The 25,180-nt window shown below is 45.9% G+C and overlaps 1 protein-coding gene across 7 annotated transcripts in view; it reads left to right on the forward strand.

Annotated features, from left to right (window-relative positions):
* Positions 1–25,180, forward strand: part of TLN2 (talin 2) — a 456,511-nt gene that overhangs the window by 381,219 nt on the left and 50,112 nt on the right. For all 7 annotated transcript variants that reach the window (XM_050797236.1, XM_050797240.1, XM_050797238.1 and 4 more), the window contains 5 exons: positions 1,089–1,259; positions 6,536–6,682; positions 10,916–11,017; positions 13,569–13,688; positions 22,674–22,820. In XM_050797236.1, coding sequence (XP_050653193.1) covers positions 1,089–1,259; positions 6,536–6,682; positions 10,916–11,017; positions 13,569–13,688; positions 22,674–22,820 — 687 coding nt within the window. The remainder of the gene's footprint in view (positions 1–1,088; positions 1,260–6,535; positions 6,683–10,915; positions 11,018–13,568; positions 13,689–22,673; positions 22,821–25,180) is intronic.

The following is a 25,180-nucleotide window of genomic DNA, read 5'->3' on the forward strand; positions in this document are numbered from 1 at the left end:
CATGCCATTGTATTTTCTCTGAGTTGAGAATAGATTCTGAGAGGGGATAGATTCTGGTATCTGAAGTGAATATAGCAAAATGTTAAGATCTCATATTCTGATGCCAGGTAGAGGGGCATCCAAACACCAAATGATAAACTTCTAAAAGTGTAGTGCTACAACAGCAGCAGGACTGCAGTCACAATGAAAGTGACGGAGACCACAGACTGTGGTAGCTGAGAGCTGGGGCTGTGGGGTGGGATGCCGCTGTCTCCAGCTCTTAGCTGCATGAGATGGAGCAGGTGTCTCAACCCCTTGAAGCCTCGGTATCTTCCTGTGTATCTGCCTCTTAAAGTTATGGAGGCTCAGTGAGGAAATGGATGTTAAACTTTCAGCAGAGAGCCTGGCACAGGGGATGCGCCCACTAGATGTTTGCAACACGTGGCCCACAGCGCCCAGCTGGTAGGCGAGCTTTGGTGAGCATGGATGGATATGCATGGTATCGCCCTCCTGGAAGGGGGCCTGTGCGGAGGCAGTGGTTCCTGTGGGGATAAGCTTTTTTTGTTCTCCCAAGTTGGGCTAATCATAAACAGAGCATCTAGGCTGATGTGAAATCATTTGTGCTTTTTTTCCAAATCAAGGCTTGGTCAAAATGCTCCGGGCAAAAGGCAGTTGGGATTGGCTTCCTACAAAGCTTTTGAAGGTTTCTTTCATCTCCTGCTTTTTTCTGCTCCCCTGCTACCTTATCCTCTTCCACTCCCCCTTCCTCCTGAGTTTGTAAGACGTCTTTAGTTCTTTTAAAAGTTGTTAATTTATAGAAATTGACAGTTTGTAAAATTGAATTCAATTCTCATATCTCACTCTGGATCTTGGAATGGGTTTCTTAGCACCTCTGCCATATTTAGAAAGATGAAGAACTCCCTGGAGGAAGTAAAAACCAAGAAAGAGTACATTAATTAGCAAGCGCTTTCAGCAGTAAATTGCCACAGATCTGCCTCTGCCTGTGAGTCAGCCCAGTCCTGTTCCCCTCCCGTACCCACCGTGGAGCCCCTGAAGGAGACACGTGTATTTACATGATACATCTGTGGCTTTTTTATTTTTTTTAAAAGGTGACACAACTGGCAAGCTATTTTGAGCCCTTGATCTTAGCCGCAGTCGGTGTGGCCTCCAAGATTCTTGACCATCAGCAGCAGATGACGGTGCTGGACCAGACCAAGACGCTCGCAGAGTCTGCCTTGCAGATGTTGTACGCAGCCAAAGAAGGTGGCGGAAACCCCAAGGTATGGTCCAGGATTTCGGGGACTCACTTAGGACCACTAAGAAGCCATCATGCATTCCTGCTGTAATGTGTCCTTCCAGGAAAAAACACTTCCAGTTCTTGTTGGTGGCATTTGAGCTCCCACTCTGAGGTCGGAAATAATCTATTGACCTTCCCAGGGTTCTTAGGGAGGAAACGAAGAAATATACATAAAAGTTATTGTTTTCTTGACAGAATGTGTAGACAAGTATCCTTGGGGAGGAAAAATGTATGGTGTGATGATGACAGGAATGAAAACTGTAATGCTTGCTGGGTCCCTGCTCAGCACTGACACCCAGCTTGCACAAAGGAATGCTCTATTGTGCTCCAGTAAATGTCATTTCGATTCCTAGTACTTAAGAGACTGCAGTTTAATATACAAATCTCCCATACCAGTGGCCAAGTATGATGACAGCCTGTCATAGGAGACCTTGCACCACATTTTACTCTGAACTTGGGAAGTGCAGAAAAGAGAACAGCATATGCAAAGTCATAGGTAGATTTATTAAAGGGTTGTGATTTCTTCAGGAATAGTGAGTGGTCTGGTCTATCTGGAACATGCGGAGTTGGGGGACCACCAGGCAGGAGGATGGACTAGGCTGCAGGGTGACAGGTCTCTTCCACATTACGGACTTCGGTCTTCATTGTAAGTAGTGGGGAGCCATTGGCGGTCTTTAAGCAGGGGAATGGCACAACCAGTCCTTATTTTAGAAACATTGAACATAGTAGCAGTGTGAATAATGTCATGGACTTTCCTTTTCTTGAGATAATGTCTCACTATATTGCCCAGGCTGGTCACGAATTCGTGGCCTCATGCCTTCTTCCTGCCTCAGCCTCCCAAGTAGCTGGGGCCACAGGCATGTGCCACCATACCTGGCTAGCGTGCTTGCTCATTTATTTACTTATTTACTTAATAAATTAATTATAGATGGGGGTCTCATTATGTTGCCCAGGCTCATCTCGAACTCCCGGCCTCAAGCAATCCTCCCCCTTTAGCCTCCCAAGTACCTGGAATTATAGGCGCAAACCACAGCACCCAGCTTGGACTTAAGTTTTCTATGTTCAATTTTTTCATTCATGTACTTGGCAGTTATTAAGAGCCTCATTCTGGGGATGCTGAAATATTAAGAGCCAGCCACTGCCCTCAAGTCGTTCAGAGTCTTTTGGAAAAATAAGTTGAGTTGCTGAAGTGGTGGAATAGAGCGAGAAAAAAAATACCATTTTGACCGTGATGGAGTAACAACAGGGTGCCTTGCAGTCGTGCCAGCCCCCTTTGCACCCTCCCCAAACTGGAGGAGGCAGAGCTTACCTTCTGACTCTCTCCTGGGTTGTCTTTTATCCAGGCTGTTTACTGCCACGTGTCCCCACTCCTACCTGAGGGTTTCAGTACTAAAAGAATAATTCAAAGTAGGAGTTTTCTGGATTTTTTTTTTTTTTGAGACAGAGTTTCGCTCTTGTTGCCCAGCCTGGAGTGCAATGGTGTGATCTCGGCTCACTGCAACCTCCGCCTCCCGGGTTCAAGTGATTCTCCTGCCTCAGCCTCCCGAGTAGCTGGGATTACAGGCGTGTGCCACCATACCCAGCTAACTTTTTGTATTTTTAGTAGAGATGGGGTTTCACCATGTTGGCCAGGCTAGTCTTGAACTCCTGACCTCAGGTGATCCACCCACCCCAGCCTCCCAAAGTGCTGGAATTACAAGCATGAGCCACCACACCTGACCTTTCTGGATTTTTAAGACATGAACACATCTGCTTGGACTGTATGTTCAGAGCTCCTTGTGGAATTTTATTTTCTCTCAAGGAACCTCACAACCTCAGCTTCTCCTTTCTGGTAAAGCAGAGGCTGTTACCGGAAAGCTTACAGTGCTGACTGTGCTCCCAGCCATCAGAGATGGGGTTTCGCCATGTTGCCCAGGCTCATCACAAACTTCTGGCCTCAAGCAATCCTCCGCCTTCAGCCTCCCAAGTACCTAGGATTACAGGTGCAAGCCACAACATCCAGCTTGGACTTAGTTTCCTGTGTTCCCACCCATAGAGCACACATAGTCAGCCCTGTAAGCTTTCTGGTAACAGCCTCTGCTTGAAAGTGGTGTCTAGAATAATTTTCCACCAGGGTGAAGTAGTTTTCAGTAAAGCATTAGATGATGAAGTAGAACAAGATGAGTGAAGGCAAGGCAGGTGATCACCTCTGTCCCTCACTGGTCTCATTCAACCTGCTCTCTTTCTGCAAACCCTGACAGGCTTAGCCCAAAGTGCGCCTGGGACACTACCAGTCTGCTTTTTTGAACCCTTTCCTTAGATGCCTGATGCAGAGACTTAATCACCTTGAGTGTTATTCTTTGGACAGATATTTACTAGGTTTTATTTGCCATGTGCTAGGTGTTATATATCCCTGTTTGCAGAAGAAATAAAGGTTTGTCAGATAGTTACGGGTAGCTTTGATTTGGTGAAAAATAGCACAAGCTTTGGGGTCAAACATAATTGGATTCAAATCCTACCTCTGCCTCTCACGAGTAGATTACTTCATTTCTTTGTTTCTGCAGCTAAACAATGAAGGCAATTATGAATGCCTCCCTAAGATACTGGTAGAGACTAAATGAGATAATGTGCCTAACATAGTCGTTATGTTTTTTAAAAAAGTGGCAGCCCAGAACCTGGTGTTAATGAATTACATGCTTACCAAGGCATTTGCAGTGTAACCTCTCCCTCGCTCCATTGAGCTCTTCTGCAGTATTCTCAACCCCACAGTGCTCCCTTCTCCACTCATCCCCACCCCGCCCAGTTCCCTTCTGCAGTATCCTTGATGGGCCCCCACAGATTCCGCCTGCAACACTCCAGCAGAAGCGCAGCCCTCTCCACTGTTGGGCAGTTCTAATTATTCCTTGTTTTTCTCCCTCTACCAAAGTTGAAATCTGCTCCCCTGTGGCCTTCTCCCATTTTTCCATACTCCTGTGATGTCTGTGCCTGCTATCCTGGGCTTTGTATTTGAAGTGCTGTAATAAAGAAACAAGGCTCCTTTGGAAGCCGGACTTCAGACGTGTGTCTGAAAAAGAATGGAATCTGGTTTTCCTCTTGTGTGGTGCCATGAGGAACAGTAACAAGGAACCCCTCTGGAATCTAAAATAACGACCTCATTGTTGGGCCGACTGATGCCACTTATGAGATTGCTGTCGGTGGTTTAAACAGGCCTTAATTGAGATCCAACTGTGTCTTTGGGTGTCTGAAACTATTGAGCTCTACTAGCAGGTGTGTGTGATTTGAGATTAGGCTGTCTGATAAAGATGAGACTTGCCTTTGGCGTTCAGAAGAAAAGGCCCTGGGTAAGGCCTGGAGTAATTGGAGGAGGCTTCATAGAAGAGGTAGATGCTGGGCTGACCCTCTAAGAATCTGTGAAAAACTTAACCATGAGCAGTGAAGGAGAGCAGGCCTTATAGAGAATTCATCAGCATGAGTGGATGGGGAGGTAATTCATTTCTGGGATTGCCAAGAGCAAGGATATGCTTTCATAGATTTTGGTGACCTGGTACAGGACAGTGTCGTTTAAATTGTCCAAGGAGTTCAAAAAGTTTTGTGATTTACTGCTGCCCCCCAAATTTGCTTTTGAACCTTCCTGAGCCTGCATGAGAGTACAGATCCTTGGCAGGCAGTGCTCCCATCTCCCCAAGAAGGTGTACTTAATTTTCATATGAATGTGTAGAATTGCTGGCATTTTTGTATCTTCAACAGTCATCATCTCTTTCTAAATGAGACTTAGAGAAATATGCACCCTCCCTTTCACCTTCTGTATGAATAAAAATGTATGAGATGCTCTTTCTGGAGAGTAGGTCCAAGAGGTATCACCTTTCACACTTCTATCATCAAAATAAAGCAATCTGCACATTTTGTGTTTTACCATCTCTGTGCCATGAAATCAGCTATCAGCCCGAATTACCAGTTTACTTCACTCATCCCGAAGACAGTCCTGTGTATCCTGACACAGCTGCCTCAAGGATAACCACCCATGATCAACATATTTCCCATCTCATCAGATGTCATATTTGAATAACTTTTCTTGCTTCCTATGGCTTTTCGATTCAGACAGGGCCAATTCCTGTGGCTCACATAGCCTCTGAAATTCTCTTGTGTTTAGAAAATCACCCAGTGAGTTCTCGTTTACTGCTTTCCACTGGCTTCTTTACCTTCTCATTTACCAAAGTAAAGATGCAATATCTTGGCCTTTTGAAAGGGTCTACTTCCCCAACAAAGTGGCTCAGGGCGGCCATGGCCACGGCATGAGTAGACCCAATGCCTGGATGTAATGCAATTCCAACCCTAAAAACCCGACATCAGGTCAGATTTTGCAGAGCGAGGGCACGATTTCCTCCTAGACTGCCCTTATAAATGACAAGGCGCCTGCAGCCATATCATCCATCACTGCTTAGTGTTGCTGTAGTTTTCCCCATTTTACCTAGGAGGACTGCAAGCCCAGGGCCACTTACCTAGTGAGCCAGCAGTGGAGCCAGAACTAGAACCCAGGTTTGCCTGGCTTGTCTGTTCCCCCCGGCATCTTGCTACTACTTGAGGTGTCTTTCAGGGAGCCCAGGACTGCCGTTATTTCATTGTTTTCATCCATTGATTTACTTAACCCCTACTCTGCTTGACACAGGTGTGAAACACCTGCTTCCTAATATGGTCTAAGGAATGCATGGGTACTCAGGGCTTTACCTACAGGGCTGCATGCATTTCTCCAACCTCATGGCATATAATTTGTGACATAGTTTCAAAGCCTATTAGGCACTCCACAGATACATTTCCCTTAGAGGAACCTACATTTCTGTAATCCAATCTTATCTTTAGATAGGGAATTATAGTGTGTTGGGCGACTTTGAAAAGAAGTACATTTATTTTAAGCACATTTTTTCATTATATTATTTTTTTAATGTGTCAACTTGTATATGTTGTATATTTAGGGACCTGTGGCATTCTGTTTCTTCAGTCCTGAACATAGTAACATATAATATTAGTCATGTCATAAGATTTTGTTTGATATTGCAGTTTTATTTTTCCCTGATTGTAAAAAGAGATCTTTTTCTATTTGTCTTTCTGATTTTTATTTACTTTGCAAACAAATGGCCAAACATAAAGAAAGGGAAGGAATAGAATACATTGCTGTGCTCCATTGTGGGGGTATGGTTTTACACTCTACTTTTGAAGGTTATTCTTAGAAGACTGAGCACTGCACTCTTCTGCTTAAGGAAATGTTTCACACTTCCTTCTCAGGCGCAGCACACCCATGACGCCATCACAGAGGCCGCCCAGCTGATGAAGGAAGCGGTGGACGACATCATGGTGACGCTGAACGAAGCTGCCAGTGAAGTGGGGCTGGTTGGGGGCATGGTGGACGCCATTGCAGAGGCTATGAGCAAGGTGGGCGTGGGCTCCAGGGCTCTCCACTCCCTCATCTCCCTCACACATGGGCCTTGCGTGCTTTTCTGTAAGCTGCTGTCAAGGCTCTTAGCAACAAGCCTCTACTTTTCTTGAAGGTTCTAGTTAATGTACAGATATCCAGTCACACATCCAACATATTATTCTTTATTATTAATGCATTACTTTTGTAAGCCAGTTGTGCCCTTCCTTCTAATTTTACATGAAAGAAAAAGATGGAGATGGAAAAGATATCATAGGTTTCCTCACTTGTAAGATGGAAATTGATTATCTACTTCATAGGGTTTGTTGTGGGGGAACAATTGCCAAAATGAAATAAAAGTGATTCCTGTCCAGGCATGGAGGCTCATGCCTTTAATCCCAGCACTTTGGGAAGCGGATCACCTAGGGTTGGGAGTTCAAGACCAGCCTGACCAACATGGAGAAACTCTGTTTCTACTAAAAATACAAAATTAGCCGGGCATGGTGGCACATGCCTGTAATCCCAGCTATTCAGGAGGCCGAGGCAGGAGAATTGCTTGAACCCAGGAGGCAGAGGTTGCGGTGAGCCGAGATCGTGCCCATTGCACTCCAGCCTGGGCAATGAGAGCAAAACTCTGTCTCCAAAAAAAAAAAAAAAAAAAAGTGATTCCCAAGTGCTAGCTTTTGGAATGGCTATTTTGAAATCATGTGGAGCTTTAAGAATGTAGATTCCGAGGCTCCACCCCCAACCCACTCAATTGAGTTACATTTTAACATACTCTTTAAATGCTCCTTGTGGTTCTGATATCTAGCCAGGCACAGAAACCACTGAAATAGTATATATGTAAAAGCCCTTGGTAAACCCTTGCAGGCTACAGACATATAAGAGAACATGAGTATCATTTTCTCATTTAGTGACCCATCAATTGAGTTGGATCATTAGGGTGACATGACTGGAGACAGTTTCAACTCCATATCTCCTGTTCTTTCCCCCAAAGAATCCTTCACTAGTCATGTAAGTTTGACATTCATTAGAAAGAATGCTTGTTCATCAGCATCTAATTGCCATCCTGTGATAGCATGCCAAGAATTTTAGACATCATCTATGTTTTGAAATGTCCATTGTCAGATTGTGAATACATTAATAAGGTTTTTCAGGATAATAAGCAGTCTTTAATTGCTAATTTAGAGAAGATTGGTTGTTCATATCTCCATGAAGAAATGATACGCTGTAACTATAATTAGAATAATTATCCTTAGGCATTATGCAGTCATTGTCAGCCTAGGAACAAACATAACAAGCCCAGGATGGAATGCTGTGTCTCCCTTTAGAGACTTCAGGCTCCACTTTGTCAAATCGTCCATCAGTTTCTGCTGTGGGCTTCTCATGCTGCAAATGTGGACATTGTGGCAGAAAATGAGTGAAATTTCCCTCTTCTCAAGGCCTTTGGATAAGTCTCAGTAGATTTGTTTGGTTTTCAGGACGTCAGAACACCAGAGCTTTGAAAATAAACCATGTATCTACCCAAGGACATTAAATAATGGAGCCCAAGGTTTCTTGGTGCAAATTAGAAATGCAAATGATAATCTTTTTCTTCTTGGGAGAAGATATTTTTCAGTACCTCTCAAATGACAGGGAAAGATTCCATACATCCTAGGAAGATGGACATCAGATCCAAAGTCTTTCTTTGATAGCCCTATGCCTTATGCACTGTGATGGACTGTGGACAGAGAGAGCAGGCCCTGCACCACTTGCTGTTAGTGGTATAGCCTGTGCTGTCTCAGCCAGAGACACATTGGATTCTTCTGGATGGGCTGGAAATAAGTCAGGTGTTACTTGATAGCAGTAATTAGGAACTGCCAGCCAACACAAGCCACAGAGGCCAGGAGCTATTCTTCCCCGCTCAGTTCTGCAAAGTATATAATTGTGGTTTCAATGTTGCCCCTAACTCTTATCTACCCTGGCCTGACATCCAGGGCACCACATAACACCTCTTCCCCATTCCCATTCTCCCTTTGCTTAGCCTGTTGCTGGGGACTTACAATTAAGTGATGTTTGAGGTCCTTTGGCTCCCTGTGCTGCAAGGCATTAGAAAGCTGGCATAGTCTCTCAGAATTTCGTTAACTTGGTTAAAACTCTGAGATACTATTAGACTCATGTCTGAAATTCTCAAAGCCAGTGAATTATAGAAAAACATGAGTGTAGCCAGAGTTAATTCTAACTTGGATGTGACTCTTGACACTTTGGGGGCTTCCACTGTGGAACAGATTCTGTTTGAGATTTTGTCTCGTCATCTGAGCACTGGGAGGTTTGGAGACTCACAAGTGAGTATGAAGTAATCAGCTTTCCGGGTGACCTTGGACAGGCATTCAAGCTCTCAGAACCTTGATTTCCTCATTCAGTGAGGTTAGTAGGATCCTATGGGATTTTGTGATGTGGTCTCTTTTCTTTGTTTTTGTTTTGTTTTTGTTTTTGGCCAAGTAAGAAAATTAAAGAAACAAAAACAGACAAAGACTGTGCTATCTACATCACTGCTGTTTTACAAAAGAAAGGTCATGTTAGCACCCACAAAAGGAGGAAGGCTATAATCTCAGAATAAAGGAAAGTCCTTTCAGATAAATGAAATTGAAATCCTAGTCACTACTTTGTTCTTTCTTTTCCCATTGTCCTCAGACTAGTTAAAGGTTCTTTGGCAGGTGGCCACTGGCCAAGAGCTCTGAGCTGCCCTTCAGCTCCAGCATCCTGGCATGTTGGTAGTGATGTCACATCTCACATGCAAGCTCCTAGCACATGGCCTGAGGCTTAGAAGATGTTCAGTCAATTTACAACAAGTGAATGAGTATGCAGTTCAGTCTCCTTTGACTAGCAGGGTCCCCATGCCGTGATGGGGATACAGCATCTATCTGCCTGATAGGGAAAGCTAAAAAAGTCTAGTGTGGACTTTGTGTTAATAGTTTGGTGAAAATTATATGCTGGGCTATGCAGCCACATCATGCATAGGCCACAGTGATGCGTTCCTTTCACTCACAGTGCAGTCCATGCCTGCTCATGACATATAGCTCTCACTGAAGAGACCAGCTAACATTTTCCTAATTGACCACTTGGCCTCAATCTCTTCTCTGACTGAAATTTATGGCACAGAGCTGCCAGGGAAATCTCAAATACGTCATTGCCTACCCAAGATCCCACTGTTGTCTTCATGATTTCAAGGTTCTCCATAAAACAGATGCAGCCTCATTCCCACTGCTGTCAACAGCTCCCTCCTATTCAGGTCAGGCTGACCTCACTAGACTCGCTCTGCCTGTATTCATTTCTGTTCACTTTGTCTCTTCGCCTGGAATACCATCCAGCAACCAGTGGTGATGGTGAGGATGGTGGTGGTGAAGATGGGTTGCCTGTTTCTTCATCACTGACATTATCATCACCATCGTCATTATCACATTCTCTCCTCTTCCTATATGTAGTTCTTGACCAGGTGTAGTGTTGGTTTTTACTGTAACCATGTGATGCCTGGAAGTTAACACTGAAGGACTGGAGATCAGAGTTTAAGTAACCAGCCTGTGGTTCATTCACAAGCCTTGGAAGCAGATCTTGAATACAAATCTCCTACACCAGTATGTCCCCAAGCCTTCAAGGGACATAGTCCCATTGCCTCAGTTCTTCCACCCCACAGTGATCTTGCCCTTCTCTCAGTTCCTATTGCATTGCATTTATGGTCAGGTGAACAACAATGTATTTCTGGTGCTTCTAATTCCTTCTGTTCCCCAATTGTGCTCTTAAAGAAGGGTTCCATGGATAGCCATGGACTCTACCATTCCTCAGGAAGCGCTTCCTGATGGATAGTCCGCCTCCTTTCCCACCTCATCTTCTGCCCCTTTGCGCTTCCCTAGAAGTGTCAGGCTGGCCCCCGCCTCCATGTGCTTGAATCCTGTTCCCTTTTCTTGGGATGCCTTTCCCACCTTTTACATGTGGCAGACTCCTCGCCTGGTAAGACTTGGCCGAAACATCACTCCTCTGGAAGGCCTCCCGCTCCTCTCAGGCAAGGCTGGGAGCCTCTCCTTGACATGTACCCCGAATGCCTTATGTGCCCTTCTGTTGAAGTCCTTATTGCACAAGTTGGGCAATTGAGTTGACACTGGGCGAAAGAATCTCGGAGGCCCGCTCTGTTTTTCAAAGTTCCTAATTCTCATAAATACAGTCTACACTTCACCAGGCTTCTTATGACCTTTGGATTCTTTTCCTCTCCTCTGTAGCTGGATGAAGGCACTCCTCCAGAACCAAAGGGAACATTTGTCGACTATCAGACAACTGTGGTTAAATACTCCAAAGCCATTGCGGTGACAGCTCAGGAAATGGTAAGAGGGGAGAGAACTGCCCTCCCCACTGTTAGTTGCCTTTTTATCCACTGCCGCCGCTGAGCCTGCAAATCCCAGATCTGTGTCGGAGAGAGAGCCCAGACCACTCTCTAGTCCCTCAGGGGCTCCAGCTTCTGTCCTTTATCTGTGGTCTTTCTGGCTGCCTGTGTCTGGTAGCCCCAGTCTGCTGTAGTTCTTATCTCATGAAAAAGCTGCAAGAGGGAATTAAAGGTGGCTGAGACTTGGGCATGAGGACAGAGGAGCAAAGGAAGGAGAGAAAATGAGAAGACGGGGAAAACAAGGAATTTGTAGTTAAGGAGAAAGGGGAAGAATCCTTTTCACCTCACAAAGGACTGGAGGTGTTTTTAGTAGATTAAAATAACAGTGCAAGAGAAGATATTTCGGGATAAAATAGAACAGAGATGAGATTATTTGATGAAATCAAGTTATAATACTTGGACAATAAGGTATTGCCATCTTTCAGGCAAAATGAAACAGTATGGTTATGTAAAAAGAAAAAAAAAATTCCTGACAGTAGAAGGCATACGACTTTTGGAGGTAATGTTTGGTTTGGGCTTTTTTTTTTTTTTTTTTTTTTTTTTTTTGCTAAAATGTAATGCAGCCAGAACTGTATTATATAGATCCTTAGATACAAATGGCATTGAGAGAAAGTGAATGCTCTCTGATATGTTAAGCAGTTATAAGAAAGATGACAAATGTGGTTCCCAAAGAATTGATAGGAGTCCATAGAAAAAGTTTCTCTCAACTTTTGAAAGCTCAGATGCCATAAGATAAAATTTCTTGTCCTTCTCGGGGGAAACATGCCTCTTTGATACTTGCCACAGAAGCCTGGGTTGAGAAATCAATGGGCCTTCCTCGCTGGAGTGACCAGAATGAGCCACCACGTGGTTGCTGTGCCCAGATCCCCTCTGAGTGGTTTTGTCATGTAATCGTGTGTCCACTAGAGGTTGAGCTTGGACCACAAAGTCGTCCCTGGCTGCTGCCATTCATTCATGGAAACTCTGTGGTTGTGCCAGGCTTGTTTAAAAGAATTCAGGCTGGGGAATGGTACACCCATCTCAGTGTTCTGTGAAAAGCTGGAGCTGAGCCCAGTCTTGTCCTTCTCGGGAGCGTGGGGGATGGATCCTAGGTCCGAGCCAGCAGCCCTTCAGCGCAGATTCCTGATGAGCAGGAAGCACAGCGCAGCAGCGGTAAAAACATGTTTGAGCAGCCTCATGGTGTTTCTGGAATGTCTCCAGAGCCAGGTCCTGGGCTGCCCTGGCCTGACCCTGGGTGTCCATGAGCTTAAGGAGCTGAGCTTCAGGCTGCATGGTCACTCCTGAGATAACTGGCCTGGCTCCTTGTGTGAAAGAGGCCCTCCTCACCCCATAAGGAGTGACCCAGTGCACCTGTTGGCAGGTCGCAGTGGAGCAGTGCGTGGCACCACTCACTCTCGTGCAGCTCAGTGTGCGTTCCTTGGAGGCCACATCTCAGCTGAAGGCTGGGACGTGTCCTTGTACACATGCCTTAGATGGGGTGGACATTCCTGTCCTGCCTTGATGGATGGAGAGTCATTCAAAAGGTATTTTAAAAGGCTGTTTAAAATCAAGGTCTTAAAAGGCCACAAATAAAGAGACAGTATTGTTATCCAGAGCAAGAGGAGGTGGAACAGGAGGGGAGCCCCATGATGAGGGACAAGTTGACACCCTTCTGGGTGGTAGATTAAAACTGCTTTTGTGAGAATTTAAAGGTATTTTTGTCCAGAGGAAGAAGAAGCACTAGAAACTAGCATGCCAGCTACCTTAGATAATTGAGATGCATCAGTCTATGAAACAGAGAAAAATCCCGAGTATCTTCATAATAAAGGCAGAACTTGACCATGTGGGCTACACACTACTCTTAACTAAATTTGTGGGTAAAACCTTGTAATTCCTTGGCACAAATTTACTGCAAAGCTGTATCCTCTATGAGTTTTTTTTCCTCTAAAACATTGGCTTATCCAGCACTTCTCATTCATGGTTTTCTTAACAGCCCTGTCCTCATGCCCTCTCTCGCCTGGGTGGGACCTGCTTCGGGGCATCCAGAGACCAGATCAGCCCCCTACAGAAGCCTGGGCCCAGGAGTGAGAAGCGAACAGGGCTTGTGCCTTCTGGGGGCTTCTAGGGGGAATTCCTCTGGTGACCCCCCCAGAGCAGGGCTGGCGAGGAGCTGGCACACTCACCTGCCAGAGGGGGGACCCTGGGGGCTGGCTTCAAGCTGCACAGCCCCAACGCTGAGCATGTCCCCACTGGCCCGGTCAGAATCTGGCCTGAGCAGGGCCCTGCGAGGGCTCTGGCCTTTTGTGTGCAGTGCAGCATGGACTTGGCTTGAACTGCCCTCTCCAGCTTCTAGCCCCAAATGCAAGGCCTGGCCTTCACCCCCTCAGGAGCTTAAAAGTGAATGAAACCCTTTGGCTTCCAGTGATATTAACACATGGTTCTCATGCTTTTCTCTGTGTGTATGTGTGTGTGTGTGTGTGTGTGTGTGTGTCTTGCTTGTTTTCTTTTTCCAGATGACTAAGTCGGTTACTAACCCGGAGGAGTTGGGAGGACTGGCTTCACAAATGACCAGTGACTATGGGCACCTGGCTTTCCAGGGCCAGATGGCAGCAGCCACGGCGGAACCAGAGGAGGTCTGCCACCTTAAGACCCCTATTTTAAGATGCACACACACACACTGATGCCCACTCCTGGGTATTTCTTCATAGCTTAGCTCCACTCTAGAAGACCCCAGCCCAGTAACCAGAGCCCAGTTTATTTCCCCACCACTGCACAGCACAGGTCCAGACCCAGGCAGCTCCAGGCTGTACTCAAGGCTCACTGCCCCTTATGGGGCAGACTGGCCAAGAACTGGCGCATGGGCTTTCAGACAGAAGGATTTTGTATACAGTGTTCTACCAGGTCCCCTGTCCCTAGGCCCATCCCCTGCTGTCTCTATTAGCATGCCCAAGCGTGAGGCTGCCATCTTGTCACTTCCTACTCCAGTTAGCACATCCCCCGCAATTATTTTTGTTTTCCAAAGGTTCATTCAAGTATGAAAATTAGCTGTCCCTCTCCCTAGAAAGAGCTACTTTCATGAAACAAAGTCTTGCCTGAATATTCTGGGTGGCTAAGAATTGACCCAGATCCCTTCCCCCATACGTCCTGTGGACTCCTTTTATTACTTCCCTGCCTTTCCTAGACCACCTTTCCTTAGTGACCAGTGTAGACTTGGCTTTAGAATGCCTGTACCCGTAAGAGTCTAACAGTAGCCAAAGTTGGGCCCCAAAGGCCACTTTCTAAGAGCTGCCATCTCTCATACTTCTAATGGGGTGGTCCATTGGGAAGGACATGGGTCAGGTGCAGCTCCAGGGAGCCTCATAGCATCTGTATCAGTGTGAACAAACAGAAGGAGTCCAGGGCTTGGGGAACCACACGGCTTCTTAGAGAAAGGAAGCCCAATTGGAAATGAAGATTAATGGAGTGGATTACAGGGACACTTGAAAGATAAAGGTAATTACATTCTGTGAAATTCAGCAAGCTGTTTATTGAGTGCAAACCCTGTTCAAAACGTGCCTAAATGAACCAAGTTGTCAAGGCAGAAGGTTGTAATTGGTCTTCTCTTCTCCTTATGGTGACAGTCACTGTCCCCAAGTTACTCAGTGCTGCTATTTCTCCTGGGAGTCAGGTCTAAGTATGTTTTTACAAAGACTCCCAGAGATGTTACAGAAATGAAGTCCCAAAACAAATCACTTTCTAATGTGTGTGGTAACAATGCATGTAAATAGGAGTACCATATATATATATGTACTTGCATACATATATATCTAGCATGGGATTACTTAAGTCTCTAACAGTGCCTGCATTTTGAGATATTAGAATAATTGGCTAGGCTGTAGCATGAATAATTCTATTTGCAATGACTGTGAACTCACTACCAAGAAAAGAGAGTTATCAGATACCGACATTAAGATTCTGTTGACTCCTAACACAGGCCTATCTTTTTTTTATTATTATTTTTAAATAGACTCCCTGTTTTAGTAAGATCATCTAGATTTATAATTCATTTGACTAACCTGTAATTTTGAACTCCATAAACATGTAAGGGAACTTATGTTACAGTAAGGAAAAGTTTGCTTGGACAAAAGGAAAATGTGGACTGGGCGCGATGGCTCACGCCTGTAATCCGAACACTTCAGGAGGCCGAGGCAGACGGATCACTTGAGGTTAGGAGTTCAAGATCCAGCCTGGCCAACATGGTGAACCCCCTTGTCTACAAAAATTAACTGGGCGTGGTGGCATGCACCTGTAATCCCAGCTACTTGGAAGGTTGAGCCAGGAAAACTGCTTTAACCCAGGAGGTGGAGGTTGCAGTGAGCCAAGACTGCGCACTGCCCTTTAGCGTAGGCAACAGAGGGAGACTCCATCTCAAAGCCAAAAAAACAAAAAGAATTTGGCAAGGGAGGTTTGGATATCTATCTGTCCACAGAAACCTTTGAAAATGGAATCTACCACCATCTGCCTTAGTTTAACTGCTGGCCTCCCTAACTACAGGGCCCTTTCCACATGAGCTCTTGTAAGCTACCCACCCAACGTGTGACACAAGCAGATTTTTTTTTTTATTACAACAGAGACCACTGAACCAAAATATAAAACAATGCCAAAACAGCAAGGAAAGAGAATGTGTTGCTAAAAGTACAGGAGGTTACTTTGGTTATTAGCCCTGCATTTGTAGCAGCTGACGTTTTCATTAAGGTTTTCCTTTTCATTGTTACATCTTGAAATGTATTTTACATTCCAGACACGAGAGCCGTGTGACCTGGAGTGAAAAGGGGCAGAGAGAATATAAAATTTCCAGTGGCTTGCTAAGGAAAATTCTTTGTGTACATTTGCCAGACAGATATTTGGGGAAAACTGAGAAAGTTAGGGGATCCCTGAAGCAATGTAGCTTTTTATTCCAAGATTGTGGAATTATTTGTTTGCCCAAGAGGGCTCCCCCATCACGGCATGTGAAAATATTTATATCCAGGGGAAATCAGAAGCTGCTCCCTTCGCTGCAGTCTCGCAGTCGGCTGTGCAAGGTCAGCATTTTGGTCTTTTCCAGAATGTGACAATTACAGGAAAAGTCATAGCTCTGCCCTGGAACATCAAGCAGGAGCTTTATCTGCTTATTTTTCATGGAAAATTCAAACCTTTGTTAACATCACTGTGAAAACTTATTTCTTTGGAAAAGTTAAAAGCCTCCAGCAGCTTTGCTATTTAAGATTAGTTTCCCCTTAACAAAAAGAAGAAGAAAGAATTCGAGATCCTATGAGCCACAACTTCTAAATGGAAATGCTGAGGAAAAGATTTAGCGACGAAAGCTTTGTCTCGGAGGAAAATCTGCAGTAACCACTTGAAATACCAGATGCCTTAAAAGCTGGCGCAATCATTTGTTAAGCGCCTGTGGTGAGAACCGCAGCCTTTTCCCCCAGATGAAATGGATGTCTGCTTTAGAATTCTCTCAAATTTTCCAGCCTAAGATACACATGCTGGAGGTGGGAAAATGATGCCCCGCTGCCATTGGACCCACTCTTTTTTTTTTTTTTTTTTCTTTTCTGAGATGGGTTCTTGCTCAGTCACCCAGGCTGGAGTGCAGTGGCGCAATCTCGGCTCACTGTAAGCTCCGCCTCCCAGGTTCACACCATTCTCCTGCCTCAGCCTCCCAAGTAGCTGGGACTACAGGCGCCCGCCACCACACTCGGCTAATTTTTTTTGTATTTTTAGTAGAGATAGGGTTTCATCATGTTAGTCAGGATGGTCTCGATCTCCTGACCTCATGATTCACCCGCCTCGGCCTCCCAAGGCAAAGGTAAATGCCTTACTTTTAGTGGCAAAAACCACAATTACTTTTACACCAACCTAGTAATAATACTATTATCTTATTATTATTATTATTTTGAGCCGGGGCTTCGCTCTGTTACCTAGGCTGGAGTGCAGTAGTGCAATCATGGTTTACTACAGCCTTGAGCTCCGTCCTGGGCTTAAGCAATCCTCTCACCTCAGCCTCCCAAGTAGCTGGGACAACAGGTGTGCACCACCATGCCTGGCTAATTTTTCTGTTGACAGGGTCTCATTATGTTGTCCAGGCTGGTTTCAAACTCCTGGCTCAAGCCATCCACCTACCTCAGCCTCCCAAGTGCTGGGATTACAGATGTCAGCCACCATGCCCAGCCACTTTTTTCTTCCATGTTTTCTATCTTTGTCAGATAAGTTCCATTCTTGCCTTTTCAACTTTGACAAGCTATCCCAAGCAAATTACATTTGACCGGGTTTCAGATGTAGTTGTTTTTTAAGGCTTGGGAAAAACCAGTGTGTTTTGTTTTGTTTTGTTTGAGGAAGTAAGGAAAGGCGATCAGGATTCCTTAGACCCCCTCCAACTGGAATCAGATCCAAAACTTCATAAAGACCAGGCCTTTAATTTCCCCCAAGGCACAAAACCAGGAGATGATTTTCTCCATTTTACTTTTATTTCGACAAGAAAGGAATTGAGGGTTTTTCTTGAGGCTCAAATAACACTTTTCTAAAGCTGCCAATTTAAAACCCCACATTTTATGTCTTTGAGCAACATTCCTTTCTAATCAACACTGGTAGTTCGTTGGATCACCCTGTGGGCTGGTCATATTTACTGAGAAGTTTAGTATTGCAGGGAGAAGCTTAGCATTTTTAAATCCCTTATCTTTTTTTTTTTTTTTTTTGAGATGGAGTTTTGCTCTGTCGCCCAGGCTGGAGTACAATGGTGTGATCTTGGCTCACTGCAAGCTCCGCCACCCGGGTTCAAGCAATTCTCCTGCCTCAGCCTCCTGAGTAGCTGAGATTACAGGCATCCACCACCATGCCCGGCTAATTTTTGTATTTGTAGTAGAGACGGGGTTTCACCATGTTGTCCAGGCTGGTCTCGAACTCCTGGCCCCAAGTGATCTGCCCATCTTGGCCTCCCAAAGTGCTGGGATTACAGGCTTGAGCCACTGAGCCCAGTCTAAATCTCTTATCTTTTTGGATACAGAATGAATTTCCTCTGTGGCTCACACCTGTAATCCCAACACTTTGGGAGGCCGAGATGTGTGGATCACTTGAGGCCAGGAGTTTGAGACCAGCCTGGACAACATGGTGAAACCCCATCTCTACTACAAATACAAAAATAAGCCAGGCATGGTGACGGGTGCCTGTAATCTCAGCTACTTGGGAGACTGAGGCAGGAGAATTGCTTGAACCCAGGTCGTGGAGGTTGCAGTGAGCCAAGATCGTACCATTGCACTCCAGCCTGGGCAAAAAGAGCAAAACTCCATCTAAAAAAAAAAAAAAGGATTTCCTTTCAAGGATGTTCCCCCAGTAAAACAAAATGTTCTAGAAAATTGCCAGTGGACTGTTGATTCTGTTGTCCTCTTTCATTTAAGTGTCCTAGCTATTTCACGTGCCTCTGCAAAGTAATAGAGTTATTATTTATCAAGTGCTACCGCATATCGGATGCTGTGATGGGCCCAATCCTGTTTCCCCTCACAACTGCAGTGAGATAATATTTTGTTCTTCCCCATTTCACAGATAAGCAAAACCAGGCTCAGGGAGCTCAGTTAAACTGCCCAAGACCACACAACTATAGTCGCTAGTATGTGAGCCACTTTAAATAACTTTGGAATAAGTGAATGTTCCAAGTAAGTAAATAAGTTAACAAGTAAATATGTGGAGTAGCCAGGATTCAAACCCAGGTTAGCCGGGAATCACAACCCTGGCTACCTCTCTGCACCAGTCTGCCTCCTTTTCCAGCAGCATGCATTCATATGGCTTTCATCTTTTTGAGATTTTCCACATGTACCTGTTCATTTGTTCATCCCATCAGCCCCTGGAGTGGGACATAGCTTCTGTCCTGTGTCACGGGAAGGAACAAAGGCCCCTGAAGGTTAAGAGTGTCAGGTTCCCAAGGAAAAAGCAGAGCTGGAAGCAAGGTCCTTAGTCCTTTCTGTTGCCCACGGGGGTGAAAGGTTGAGAACAGGGCTGGCAGGGAATCCTGAGATCCCGTCCTTCCTCTTAGATTCAGCCCTCCTGGCCCATGAACATCAGTGGGTGAAGCCTATTTCAGCTTGTCCTTGATAACACTACATCCCTCCTGTGTGCTGTCCAAATAGAATTGTGCAGACACACATACACCTGTGAGGCCGAGCCTCAAGGGGGTCTCCAGGTACCTAGATGACAATTGCGTGACTTGGCACAGCCCTGAATATGGAGGCAAAGCCCTGGGTTGACTGAGAACACCAAAGGCCTTTGCAACTGTTGCCTCACTTATTTTCATCCCCTTGTTTTCTGGTGCTGGCCTTCCTTGGAGCTTCTTAACTAGAATTTTATTTCTGATGACCACTGAGCCAGCTGCACCATGGACCATATACGGGCTCACTTGCTACATGCCTCGTGTCACCTCCAAGAAAGGGGCCGGACAGCAGGGCGCTAGGGTATGTTTTTAGAGCGTAGCCTTTGGTGGGGGGTGGTGCTAAGGGACCACAAAAGTGTTGTTGAGGATGTAGCCCACCATGGATCATGTCCTCCTGTAGGGTTCAGGTTCAAGACAGCTCAAGAGCGGGTCCTCGCTCCCTCCCACTCTCAACGGGATTTAAGATACAGGTGTTCGTCCCGGTGCCTTGCATTTTGCAGATAGAAAGCTCAGGCTAGACTGTGCACAGGAGCAGGAGGAACGCACAGAGAAGTTTGAGAGCCTGGGTCTCTTCTAGCAGCGTGGTTTCATGCCATGTTCTTCAAAACCCATGGAGGAGGTTCTGCATATTTGCCCCTAGTGTTACTTTTTAAGCTTAATGTAACTATTGTTGAAACTGCTAGGAAAACCCACCCTTGCTCTCAACCTTTCACTCATGTGGGTGGCAGAAAGGAGCTTTTGAGTGTGGTCTGGACCAAATGGGAACCCGCTGGGGGCCACCGGTGCTTTGCTTCAGGCTGCTGGGTAGTTTTGTGCTGATCTCAGGCTGCTGCTCCTCCTGCCTTGGCTGCAGTGGTCAAGAATGGGGAGGAAACTGCTCTCCTTCGCTTTCTTTATGCATGTAACAGGATCTTCTCAACACTGTATCGCCAAAGCAAAACACAGAAATAATTTGGTGGCTGAGGCTGTAACTAGCCTTCATAACCTTATCTGTAACACTTTGGTTCACTCAGTGTCATTTTTGGCTTTTTATTGGGTCAAAGATATACATTTTAACTCATAAAGGAAGAGCATACTAATAACCCATTACTGCTATCCATTTGACATACTGAGATCCACAAGAGATTTAATTTGGATTGGGAGAGGAAGGGTTCTCCTGCTACACAGAAAAATCAAAGAAGTTAGAAAAACACTGATCTACCAAATAGAGCACTGTGCTTAGGATTAAAGACCTGGATTCTCACCTAGTTGTGCCAGGGACCAGCTGTGTGATCTTAGGCAAATCACATCACTTCTCTTTGTCTATAAAGAGATGGGCCTCCATCTCTTTGTCTATAAAATGGGAGGGTTGACCTGGTAAGATCTTTTTTACCTTGAAATTCTATAAATGTTTCTAACTCCATTTCCTTCTTACCTGACTTTTCCAGCAGCACTTTAACCTTTAAAGATCTGTGGTCGCCACTGACCTCAGAGCCCTTGTCTCTAGATTATCTTACCTTGAAATACTTAGGTTTTAACTCGATGCATCTGGAGCACTTCAAGAGCCAGATTGTTTGAAACTTTAATGGGGTATACCCCTGCTTCAGCTTAACATTATTTTCAAACCAACAAACATGTCCAGCAAACACGTATATTTAAATGACATTACATCTGTGTGGGCTGGAGTGTTTTTCCCGCCTCAGCGGCAGCCTTATTGCTACACCGTTCCCCAGATCTGTTTGCAGAGCTGCTGTGTTGTGCAATCCAGAGGTGCTGCTGCTGTTGTATTCTGCGTGGAGGTAGTCAACAAGACAGCCCTGCCTAATTATGAAGCGTCTATGGCACCGGTGTACGAAGGTGTATAGAAGTGTATAAAAAGCACCCAAAAGAGCAGAAACTTGGCTGGGCATGGTGGCTCATGCCTGTAATCCCAGCACTTTGGGAGGCCAAGGCAGGCGGATCACTTGAGTTCAGGAGTTCGAGACCAGCCTGGCCAACATGGTGAAACCCTGTCTCTGCTTTAAAAAAATACAAAAAATTATCCGGGCGTTGTGGTGGCTGCCTGTAATCCCAGCTACTCAGGAGGCTGAGGCAGGAGAATTGCTTGAACTGGGAGGGCGGAGATTGCGGTGAGCCGAGACCACACCACTGCACTCCAGCCCAGGTGACAGAAAAAGACTCTATCATAAAAAAAGAGAAGAAAGTGTATAGAAGACACCTAAAAGAGCAGAAGCTCAACTTTGTCGATCATGAGAATATTCTACTAAATGGATTTAAAAGTTCTTTGGCCTTTAAGGGGTTTAGAGGAAGAGTGCTTTCCCTAAAAACAGTGTTTCAATAATAGCAGAAATAACAACTGCAGCACCCCTCATTCTCCAAAGTCATCCTTCCTTTAACTGTGGCTAATGAGACGCTATTGGAAGATAGCATCCAGGGGGCCAAAAATCTCCCAGGTTTTATTCACAATACCTGAGATCTTTTCGTAACTATTCCTGATAGATGCTAGAAAAATAAGAGCCGCAGTTTCTAGCTATTGTAGATTCTTGAAAATGACAGTGACCCATGCTTAAAGTTTTGTTTTGGTTTGGTTTGAGTTGCCTGCCTGGGCTGGAAGGCAGATGATTTATGGCAGCTGTATTGATCAGACCAAAATGAAATTTGATGTGAAACAGGGCCAGAGGAATGCAAACTTCGGGGAGGTGGAAGTGGAATTTATTACACCTTAAAGGAGACAGCTGGCATCTAATCCACAGCGGAGCCCATTTGGCCTCTCTTAGGCAAAGTACCTTTTATAATCACACAACCGAGGAGTTATTAAAAGAATGTGTGCCTGCTGAGCTTTTGGCTCTAAAAATGTACCTTTTAAAGGAAACCTCAAACCTAGCCTGATAGGAAGTCTGGGCTCAGTATGGTCGCTGTCCCCATGGGATACAGCTGGGGTAGGGGGTGCTCTGGTTGGTAAACATACCAATTTTGCAAGAATCTGAACACTTCAAAATATGCTTAATACGGAAACCACATTTTGAACCTCTAATTACCCTCTAGAGCTATTGTGAAGAATAAAAGAAATTAAACACATTACCTGCTTAGAAGAGGCCTTGACACACAATAGGGGCTCAGTAAATGCTTGTTGAATGAATAACAGAATTATCCCACAAAGTTCATCTAATTAACATTCTTACCAGGTGGCTGGAGGAGCAGATAAGCCATAAACCAGGAAAGATACGTATCAAGGAGGGTATTACACTAGGACCGCAAGATACGGGCTTGTTAGGTAGAGACTGGGCATTTTACAGTCTCTAAAAAGGGAAGCAAAATCAACCAAATTCCATACTTCACCAAACACAGACTCGTAATAGGAGTGGAATTTTCCTAGCCAGGCTCCCATAGGACGTAGGAGAAATTTTCCACATAGGGAAGGCCTCGATGGCAGGGTCCATCACGCTTCTCCTTCCCCATCCTGGGCTTGCCCCTGCAGATCGGATTCCAGATTCGCACTCGTGTGCAGGACCTGGGCCACGGCTGTATCTTCCTGGTGCAGAAGGCAGGGGCCCTCCAGGTCTGCCCCACAGACAGCTACACCAAGAGGGAGCTGATCGAGTGCGCCCGCGCCGTCACGGAGAAGGTAAGGAGCAGCCCTCGGTTTAGAGCCACAGGAACCTGCGCTGGCTCTCAGTGATCCGCATAATCAAGGACAAAAGCAGGAAACTAAGCGAAAACGAACCCAGCTGACTCAGCTGTCTCACCCCGATCTTCCCCACTGCTCAGATTCTCCCAGGAATGGGGCGCGTCAGGAAGCTGGGGTGATTGATCATAGGCCCAGAGAATTTGAGGACTTAGAGGGTCTCTCCCATGAAGGTCAGGCCCTGGCACTCCCCATTCTTGTAGGGCTTTCCCATGGGCGGATTGTATCAAAGTCCCCATCAGCAGCCAGGAGCCCTGGTCGGGGGAGGCCTGGGGCCAGAGCCCTTTCCTGCAACCCCTGTTGACACCATCTTTCTTCTCAAGGAGGCTCCTGAGTGCTGAGGGCTGAGTCAGGAGTGAAAATCCCTTTGGTGTAACCTCTCATTTACAGAGGAGACAGTGAAGTAGGGGTGGGTTAGGCCACATTGGGCAGTGGCGTGTACCTTTGTGGAGAAGCAGAAACTTGCCCTCAGTTTTCTGACTCGAAAGACACTTGTTTGTAGAGAGATTCCCATGGGGTAGTGAATAAGGCTCTAAGATCTTAGCTAAGGTACTTCACCTTTCCACAGCTCGATTTCCTCATCTGTAAAATGAGGATTAAAATATATAATGTCTGACTCAGAGAACTGCAAAGATGTACTGTGCTGATATGTGTAAAAGTGCCTGGTGCAGTACCAGACACATACTCACACATTTAGTAAATCTAGCGACTGTTTTCTCGAAACTTTCCTCCAAACTTCTTGCTCCCCAGGCAGTTTTCCCCAGTTAACCATGCCGTTACTTTGAGTGTTTCTTCATTCCCAAGTAGCTCTTTTATTCTCCCCCAGTATGCGAGTCTTTTGCTTTGCTTTTTGTCTCAGAATCATTTTTCAGGTCAGCTGTTTTGCAGGCTGCTTGAGGTACAGGATAAAGCATCCAGGCTTGATAGCTTTTCCCCTTCCCTTCACTCTGGTTCGTAGGACATAGAGCTCTGTCCTGTTGAGAAACTTGGCAACCGACTTGAGGGGTGGGCAGGGAGGACCCTCAGCTGGAAGATGCTGCCACAGAGACTGCTCTGTCCGTGGCCCTCCCTGAGGCCAAGCCACAGTCTGGCCTTCTCCCGTAGCCCACAGGGCTGTCCAGCCTCCTGGGACTCCACAGACTAGGAAATAAATCTCTCAGCTGGAGGAAGGCATTTGCCTGCCTTTCAAAGCCCTTTCTTGTTATTGAAGTTATTCTTGCCAAATTCCCCCATAAAAGGCCTTGTAGCGGGAGCATCAGGAAGGGAGGAGAGGGGTCCAAGCTGCATAGTGTTTGCAGGCATGGCCAAGCAGCTTGATCTTCCTGAGCTGGCCTGGGCCCTGCTCCCTCTCCCGGCTGCGGGTCCCTGATTTGGGATACCTGGAGGGAGCACCAAAGGGGAGGAGGTGGCCCGTTCCTAGCAACTGGCCTTTTGACTATTTCTTGCTGTGAGTCCCTGTCCTCTATGGTTTGTGTCTTGTTATATGCCTTGATGGTGTGTATAGTGCACCCACACACAGCCACGACTTGTCTGCCTTTGTGTCCTCAGCCCCTAGTGACTAGCAGATACTCAGTAAACACCTGCCGGCTGGCACACCCTTCACAGAGGGTGGGTTGCTATTTCTGGGCTCTTTTTCTTTCACCCTGGCTAAGAATGTCTCCCACACACACACACACCCCTTCAGGCTTCCCATGATACTTGTCTTGGCCTTTGTCATGCATCCTCTGAGGGGCTTTCCAGAACCTGGATACCTCATTTCCAGGCCAGCTCTATGCCAGTCTGACTTGTCTTTTCCTGGTAGGACCTAGTAGCATTTAAAAGAAAGGCAGATGAGGAAGAGAAACAATTCCTTGTGGGCTGGTCTCAGAATGTGGTAGGTACCCAGGAAATGGTCCCTGTGCCTCTCCTGCCAGACTGTGTCCACAGCCTCTGCTGAGATCTAAGCAGCACTGGGGACAGAGTGTCTCATACTCCATGCCTCTTGCTGGCACAGTGACACAGTGACTCCCCTGCCCTGGTCAGCATGTTTTAAGAAATGTACGTACGAAACGTTGTCAGATTCTTCTTTAGGTCGTAGTCAAGGGTAGCGGGTGTGTGCACACAGAGATTAATACGAGGGCTCCTGGACTCAACGAGCCTCCAGCCACTAGCCTGACACATGCAATTTACATTGGGTGCAGTGGGCCATCCTGAGGGCAAGAACCGTGTGCTGTGGGATCCCAGGAGGCTGGACTGTCTCTGGAAGAGGAGAGCAGGGGGAGGTGTCCAGGGTTCAGCTGTTTTGCAGGCTGCTTGAGGCA

The sequence above is a fragment of the Macaca thibetana genome, chromosome 7 (assembly GCF_024542745.1).
Source record: "Macaca thibetana thibetana isolate TM-01 chromosome 7, ASM2454274v1, whole genome shotgun sequence".
Lineage (NCBI taxonomy): Eukaryota > Metazoa > Chordata > Mammalia > Primates > Cercopithecidae > Macaca > Macaca thibetana.